At 44.8% G+C, this 8,721-nt stretch overlaps 1 protein-coding gene across 1 annotated transcript; it reads right to left on the bottom strand.

Annotated features, from left to right (window-relative positions):
* Positions 1 to 2,027: 2,027 nt before the first annotated feature.
* PSMA7 (proteasome 20S subunit alpha 7) lies at positions 2,028 to 8,679 on the bottom strand. The gene is made up of 7 exons (XM_030009486.2): positions 8,450 to 8,679; positions 6,768 to 6,894; positions 5,209 to 5,333; positions 3,770 to 3,892; positions 3,249 to 3,368; positions 2,631 to 2,693; positions 2,028 to 2,366 (listed from the first exon to the last, which is right to left on the bottom strand). Exons 1-7 carry the CDS (start codon positions 8,543 to 8,545, stop codon positions 2,274 to 2,276), a joined length of 747 nt encoding a protein of 248 aa, XP_029865346.1. The 5' UTR covers positions 8,546 to 8,679; the 3' UTR covers positions 2,028 to 2,273.
* Between the last annotated feature and the right edge of the window lie 42 nt (positions 8,680 to 8,721).

The raw sequence follows: 8,721 nt of genomic DNA, 5'->3' as shown, positions 1-8,721 counted from the left end.
GTTAATGGGGAGCCCTTCTCCACTGGGAATGCTCATTCCTGTTGGGTCTGGGGAAGGCAGTGGTCCCTGGGGCTCTGCTGCAGCCCTGTCAGCTGCCAGGTGGAAGATTCAGAACATGAGGGAGTGATTGTGGTGACTTGTGCAGGGAACCAAACACAGCTCTTGTAACTTCAACATTCCAGCCCAAGGACTGATAAACGAAACAACACTGTATTCCAGCAACTCACTTTCTCAAGCTGATGTAGTCTGGTGCTTTCCTGAGCAGAAGCAGCACTGCAGCTTTCCTGTCCTTGATTCCTGTGTGATACTCTGCCCACACTTTTGCTGTGTTGCATTCAGCTGTAAACAGCTTAGTTGTGGTGCAAGATGCCCGGGAGTATGTGAGAGTTACTGCAGGTTTGTGTCTGCTGCCTGCAGCAGTCCAGGCCATGTCTGAGCAGCCTTGGGACCCTCGGGGGGTGTGAGGTGTCCTGGGGCAGGGCTTTCTCTAGCTGAGCTGCCTCTTGCAGGGCACTGGGACTCCTTCAGTCCTTGCTGTGCCTGCTGCCAGCGGAGTCTTGCTTTATACCTGTAAAACCATGTGTTGGTTGTCAGTAGCAGCCTGAAGAGCTGCCTTCGAGGACTGTTTCAGTTCCACGCCCTTGCTGGAGATAAATAGGGAAACTTGTATAATAAAAGGGCCCCTGTTTCTACTGCAAGCAGGTACTGAGCCTTGTGGGCAAGAGCTCAGGTGTGGGAGAGGCCTGAGGCTTCTCGTGCTTAGGGTTGGCTTTTCCCATTGCAAACTAGTGAAGTGACTGGCTTCTCTCTTCCCTGAAAGCTGGGACTAGAGAGATGCCCTTGGGAGTCCAGACCAGGTGGACAAAGCCTTTTATTGTGCCCCACTCCAGGCCAGCAGGGCTGTGTCCCCCAGTGCCTGCAAGAGCTGGGCCTTGGCCACAGCAGGAGTCCAGCCCCTGCTCCTGCCTGTTTCCACCTCCTCTGTGTCACAGAGGGCCCTGGAGCATGGGCTGGACTCACCGGAGGACTGTCCCGATAGGCCTTCTCACAGCAGGGAGATGGCAACAGCAGCGGGATCAGCTGGAAAGAGCTTCTCAATGGCCAGAACTGGACAGTGGAGATGCCATAATGCAAATACCTCTCTGAAAAAGAATTCCCTATTCCCATTCACATCTCCTTTGGGCTAGTTTTAAAGCATTTGAGTAAACAGTTGTCACCTGACACCTTCAAATGTATGTATTTCTAAGTTTATTACATTATACATGTTAATGTCTGCAGTGAGTAGATGGCACAGAGCAGAACGTGCCTCTCAAGAGCAATGTGACTGTGGAGCACAGCGCACGTCTCCGCATCCCTTGTGGGATGTCGGCAATCTCCCTCTGCTGAAGGGAAGAGAGAACTGGCTCACTGCATCTGCTGGGACTGGGAACAGTGAACAGGCTGGACCAGAAATCGAGTTAAACCCAACTCCTGTGGGTAAGATGTACAGAGGAAGCAGTGTGAGGGTAAACACAAAAGGAGGAAAGCTTTGTGGTTTAACTACATTGTATGTTAACATTCACTGTAGTTAGTTCTAGCATTAGGAAGCTATTGGTCTGTAACTCCCCCAGTGGGCAATCACAACAGCAATGCTTTATTCTGAACCAGATGAATCATGCAGTGTCTATGTAAGCACTAAGTCATGCACCTCTACTGTGATGACATGCCTGCAACAGCCAGTTCTCATGCTGACCTCCCAAAACACGACCACCCACCATCTCTGTACAGTCCTTTGGGGGTAAAACTAACAGCCCCTGTCACAGCTGGCACGAGGCTAATGCCCAGACCCTAGCCATTTAGCTTTGAAGATGCTAGTGAGGGAAGAAAAAGTGTAATTCCACAGTAGTTATGTTCTGTTGAGGCTGTAACACAACCCTTGAGACAGCTACTTATAAAAAAAAAAAGGGGGGGGGGGGGGAAGAAGCTAACAATGGAGACAGTGTAGAAAAGAATCATTAAACAAAGTGAAGGGTCTGAGGAAAAAAATGCAAAGTCTTCGTCCTTTAATGGGTCACTACTGCTGTTTTGTAGCCAACCAAACAATCCTAGGTAATTAAAATCCAAGGAACAGACAGATTTTTTTAAAATAACAGCTTTAAAAAAAAAATCAGTAGATTTATTGTAGGTCTCAAGAGGGGCACAGAATGAATAAGTGGAATGCCTACATGTTGTCTATACAGAATAACCCATCACTTGAATTAAAAAGAAGCAGCTAAGCAGTTGAATTTCATTCATCATGATGTTTTCTTCTGTTTTTTCTTTTCATTTTCTTCCTTTTCTTTTTCAATTTCAGCAACATACTTCTCAATTTCTTCAGGGTTTAGGATCTAAAACAGAAACACAGGTAACCCTCAAGATACTAATACAACTTAGAGGCTTTTATTTAACTTTCTTTCCATGTCAGAACTAAATTGCTTAACTGGTATTTATCCAGACATGGGTACATTGTGCAGACACAATAACATTCCTTGGCCACTAATAATAAACAGAAATATTTGCCAGGGCAGAATGTGAGATTAAGGGCTGGAAGTTAATGCAGATCAGCAAGGACAGTATCAGAGAAAGGGAGAAAACCAAAACAAAGACCTTACCTTCAGCGGCTGTTCTCGCCTCATAACTGCCAGCTCAATGTTCTTCCCACCAGACTGCACAACCTTAACAAGAGTTAGATGTAGGTATTAGGAGCATGTCCATTAATTAATTCTAACAAACTCCTTTCAAGTCTTCCTAGGAGGAGAACAGATACAGATGGGGAGCGTTTTGCTTGTTAGCTCCAAGCTCTCAATTCCAGTAGCAGTGTAACTCTCAAAAACTACAGGTCTTCATTCTGGCATCAATGCACCCAGTGGCTGGTGAAGAACAGTGCATTTCCACCATCTGACTTTTGAAATTTTCTGTATCTTAAACTTCAATACAAAAGTAAAATATTCTGCATATGGTTTAGCACATCTTTGGTGCATTTGTTTTAATGCCCAGAACTGAAGTCTGTTTTCCTCCCCAGAGGAGTGCTAGTTAAGTTCTTGTAAACTACAGAAATTGTTACCTGAAATATTCTGAACCTTTAATTTAATCCCACACCCATGGCCTACAATGAACAGTTTTCACAGATCCTTTTACAGGACTTTCCTGTGACATGCACAAAGATTTTCATGTGCTCACCTTTAAGGAGTTAATCCAGGCACACAGTGAGGGATCTGAAGCAGACTCACCTCAAGAAGAGCCTTGATGACCAGTTTAATAGTTAGATCATCTGTTTCAATGGCTTCATCAGTATAGTTTTTCTCTAGGAATTCACGCACAGACTTGGCTCCTCTGCCAATGGCGTTAGCCTGGAAACATTGAGGTGAAAAAAGATAATGAACAGAAGTTTAGAAAAGCAAGAAACAGGAGTTCTGCAATTACATAATCTGAAACCATTTTGTGATCACCATGTATTTTTCAGGAGACTGAACATGTTACTTCCCACATGTCACACAAAAAGACAGTTGTCAGGCACAACTGGTGTGGGTTTGGTCTTGTGGGGGTTTTTTTGGAAAACAGGACAAGATTTCCCAAGTAAAGCTGAACTGCAGACTACCATTCTCAGTAAATTTGATCATTAAGGATTTTTGCAGCTGTGAGCCAGCACCACCTGCCAGTGAGATTTCCTTTCTACACCAGTCTCTCTTTAAAGGAGACATTAACTCACAAATACTGCATTACTTCTCCACAAGAGGCAAAATCAACTCACCTTCCAAGCATGGTATGTACCAGAGGGATCGGTCTGGTACAGCCGGGGGGTTCCATCAAAGTCAAATCCCACGATAAGAGCAGAGATACCAAAAGGTCTGCGACCATTGCTTTGTGTGTATCTCTGATCAGAAAGAAGAGACACTTACTTCAGAAGCAGTTCTAGAAACATTTTTAGAGTGGAAAGCAGACACTGTAGAAGCTACAACTACAAAAGGCATATTTTTAGCAGGCTCTCTTACCAACCTACCTGTTAAAGTTAGGATTCCGTATCTTACGGAAGACCTCAAACAAGACAAGGAAGAGGTGGTTATTGTTCAACCTCTGTTCCTAACACCCACTGAAGTTTGCTGCGTGATTATAGCTATTGGGAAGAATCTCCCTCGGCTGCTGGGTGGTGCTGAGAGGCAGACAGAGCTAAGCCTGCAAGCCCAGGTGTAACACCGTGCTTTGACAAGCACACTTAAGAAGCCAAAAAAAGAGGATGATGACACCTGAACACAAAGTCATGTTTTCACCAATGATTTGCAACAATTCTGTCAGAAAGCAAGGCACCCTCTGCAGCAAGAAGCAGGCTACAGCAAACCCCGTGTTACATACAGCCCTCCTGCTGACACTGAGTTAGCAAAGTCGTTGCCATGTCGCACACCAGAAGTGCCCACGAACACCAGCAGCGTTATCGCAGCGGGAATACTGTGCCAGATTTATGGTTTGTAACAGTTTTATAGAAATCGTGAATGTGCCAGAATGAAAGACACAAATGTGAGATTACTGTAAAGGAACAAAGTGAAACTTCAGAAAGTGGTATTCTGCTCTGGCAGGCTAGTGATTATTACAAGAACTACGCTATTATCATCATCGCTATACTAACACATGTCTGTGCCTAAGTCAATTAGACTTTTTCTAATCCCCACTAGTTGCTGAAAATCAGTTTAATACAGTGGCAAATAAATAATTTTATCACAGAATGCAGTTGAGCATATTTTGACCCTGTAATTCATTTTAAATTCATGAATATCAAACATAAAAGATACTAAGCACTGCACTGATTTGCTCCCCCCTTACCCCTCCCTGCAATGGCTCAGCAGGAGGAAAAACAAACAGGAGCCACAAAGACATTTTGACAATAACACAGCACCATTGTTATGAGAGCGAGTTAGAGCTGTAGATTAGCAGTGTTCCTGATGATACCGCAAATGCAGTTATGCAGTCCTTACAAGTACTAATTAATTTCTTAATCTTGGGAAAAAAAGCCAAACAGTAATTAATCATCCTCTTCTATTACTACATCCCTATTTCCAATAAACAGCTGCAATGTGTTTTGTTATGCTGATTTTCACCAGCTAAGTAGAACAAGGCCAGCACAGACATTTTACATTCTTAGTCTGAAGCGCTGTTCATCAGGACATTTTTAAGCATCTCTGTGCTTAAACCACATACCTGTTTCAGACTAGCAATGTAACGCGTGATGTACTCCACGGTGACAGGATCCTCCACTGTAAGTCTGTGGCTTTGACACTCCACACGAGCTCTATTTATAACTATTCTGGCATCAGCCGTCAGCCCTGAAATGACAGTGTATTCTCAGATCCATGCTTCATACCTTATGCACGAATAAAAACAACTGGTCTTGCCCCAAAAGGCTCACAAGGTCAGTATCAACAGCAATGAAAAAAGCAAATGAGAGATCACGCTTTCTCAGGTTTGCTGAGCAAGAATAGCATTTTTAAGGCAACAGAAAGAAGCTAATGTACCAAAATAAGTGGGGGATTTAGTTTACAGCTTTCATGTCTGTGAGTTAGGTAACACATGCAATTCTGAACCAAGTCATCAGAATACTACTGACAGACTGACAGCATTCCATCTAACAGCAAATGAGCAAAGCAATCTCAATTCTCACACCCATTGGTTTTATTTCTTATGCAGTCACCCTAACTATGAGCCGGGTTTATCCACCCAGAAAATCTCGTCTAGTTGACAAGGCTACAGCAGCATGATGTTAGTTGACAAAAATGAGTATGACCCTTTGAAAAAGAATGTAACAGGAAATTTATTTCTTAATTTACTTTTTAGCTAATGATGTTATTTTCAATTTACAGCCTTGTTTCTGTAGAGAATTCTTCCTCAAGCCTGCGAATCCACCTGCACATATCACAACCCTTGGCTAAGGGAGCAAGGCAGCAGCAGTAGCTGAGCCTATCATTCCTGCACACTAAATCTAAAACCCAGTATTCTTGCTGGTTAAATCAGATCTCCCCTTAAAGCATTACTAACACTGACACAAAGATTTTAAACTACTTGAAAAGAGGAGAAACCTTCTGAAATACATTTTCTCTCCATTTACGTTGGTTTTTTTAACTTTCATACCCCCTGTTTAAACTTTGAACAATGGAAATTAAGGCATTTGGAACAGGAAGAATGTGGAACTAAAATATCTATGCTTCAAATCCGGAGCAGTTCATTCAGGAGGAGTCTTCTGAACTAGAGCAGAGGAGATTTTTCTTTGCTTTATGCAAGACTGCAAAATTTAGCTTTTTTGGCTTGATGCATATGGGAAAAGGTCCCTGTAACTGACAAATGTCTCTTACAGCTCCTGTGATATGTATTAATAATATGTATTTTATATACAATATGTAAATTTTAAAATATTTCATTTTAAATATAGAAAATATGCATATAAATTTAAATATATATATTTAAAGAGGATATATCTGTATCTGTGCCAATGACACATCAGCTCTCAGTCTTCATCCTCACATTAAACCCAGAGGACCTTAGTAACTTTAACACATACTTCCTATCATTAGATCATTAGCTTGCTCTATATATTTATCCATACAGTAGGCTACTCTTATTTAAAAAAGAATAAGCAACCGTGGAAATATACTCCTTCCCCACAGTCCTCAGCCAGTTACGCTAAGTATTTTATGTTCTCAGAATCCATAAACATACCCAAAGGTGCTCCAATAACTGCCAAAAACCCTGAAGGGATCATATACCTGCAAAAGCCATGCAGACATTGTCATCGAGAGCACAGATCTTCCGTACAGTTCTCTCATCCTGAAGTTTTGCCACAGACTTCTTTTCCACACCAAGAACAACAATATCCTTCCCTCTTACTCCAACCTTCAACACATTAAAAGAAGAAGGAAAAGAAAAGTTAAGCTAGGCCCCAAAAAACCTAGTAGTTGTAGACTTTACTGAAACAAGTAGAAAAAAGCAAACACACAGAAAAACCCCACACTGTAAACATTATTTCAGCTTGAAGTCAGTATTTCATTTCCTATTGCCACAACCTGGAGAAGGGACTGATGTAACAAAAATTGCATTAGATTCCAGGGTACAGTTTCATAATCAGCTTATAACACTTCAAATCTGTGTGGTTCCCAAGAGATATATTCCCACTCCTGTTACCAACTGTGTTTTCCCCAACTCTCCCCAATACCACCATTAGCGTTTCTGTAGCCACAGAACAAACAGGATCAACAACAAAACTACCACTACAACTGGTCCACTGGTATTGCTCTAGTCAGAACCCAAAACACTGAAGATTAGGCCAAGTAAAACCTACAAGCAGCCTGTCAGAAGCTTGCTGCCTTAGTGTCCTAATTCATACTTTGAATATACCTTTTTGAACATCAGGGAGGGGAAAAAAAAAAGTTGACCTTTCAGACTCATTCCCACTGCTTCTCATAGGGTGATGGGAATCATTTTTTCTTACGGGGTGGCCCTGCTGTTAGTGTGTTACAGATGTTTAAAAAAACCCAATTAAACTCAACCAACTACTCAAGGAGAGACAAGACAGAAGTAGATTATATTGCCTTTTTACAGTGTTTTTCATTTCTGAAAAAAAGAAGAGCCTATTTGGCACAAAGTCTTGTTACATTTATTCCAATCCCAAAGGCAGTAAATTTTCTCATGAGTATTTTGTTATTTGGAAATCGGGGGGGGGGGGTCCTCCCCCAAATGAAAAAACCCTTCATTGAGCAAAAGCTTGGGACAACTGGAAGCTAGGAGCCAGAAAGTTACTTCTACACGCCTTTACTGACACGTTCCCCAATCCACTGGGAATATGTGTCGTGCCCAAGCATAAAATACTACCATTTTCACCAGACGCAGAATAATGAAATAGAGGATCACTATTCCGCTGCAGGTCGGCAGCAGCTTGCCTCCCTGAGGAGGCGGCTCTGCTAACCCGGCCTTCCAGGCTCTGCAGGCTGACGAGCAGCCACTGCCATGGCTGTCAAGGCTGAGGGACACCCACCTGTGCTGGGCCTCGCGTTCGACGGCTCAAGGCATAAAAACTCCAACACCCCCCCCCCAAAAAAAAAAAACCAAAACACCACAGTAACGGCCCGAAACGGAGCCAGCGCTTTACGGACAGCAGGGCATCGTCTCCTCTGAGGAAAACGGAGATTTTTCAAGGCAGCTCCGAACCCAGCCCTGAGCCCCAACGCGGCTGCTGCGGCCTGCGGCCATCTCCCCCTGGAAGGGGGTCCCGCTTCCAGCGGCCCGCACCGCGACGGACCACCCTTCCCCGCAAGCCCGGCCCCACTCGTGCCGTGGGCCCGGCGGCGGGGCCAAGAGGCCGGGGAGCGCGGCGAAGGGGTCAGGCCCGGCTCCGGGCCTTCCTCCCTCAGCGAGCCGGCCCGGCGCACCCCGCCTCCCCGCGCTCACTCACCGCGGTGGAGCCCTTCTTCACCGCCTCCTGGGCGTACTCCACCTGGAAGAGGTGCCCGTCCGGGGAGAAGACGGTGATGGCCCGGTCGTAGCTCATGGCTGCCGCCCGCTCGTCCCCGCGGGGCCGGAACCAGCCGCCTCCCTCAAAACAGCACACTCATCCCCCCGCCCCGCGCCCGCCGCTTCCGGAGCCGCGCGCCATTCCGGCGGCACGCCGACGGCGCCCCCTGCGCCAACTCCGTACGCTGCAGCCGCAAGCCCGGCGCGGAGGGG

This window comes from Aquila chrysaetos, chromosome 3, assembly GCF_900496995.4.
Source record: "Aquila chrysaetos chrysaetos chromosome 3, bAquChr1.4, whole genome shotgun sequence".
NCBI lineage: Eukaryota > Metazoa > Chordata > Aves > Accipitriformes > Accipitridae > Aquila > Aquila chrysaetos.
This window is presented reverse-complemented; position numbering and strand designations above follow the sequence as displayed.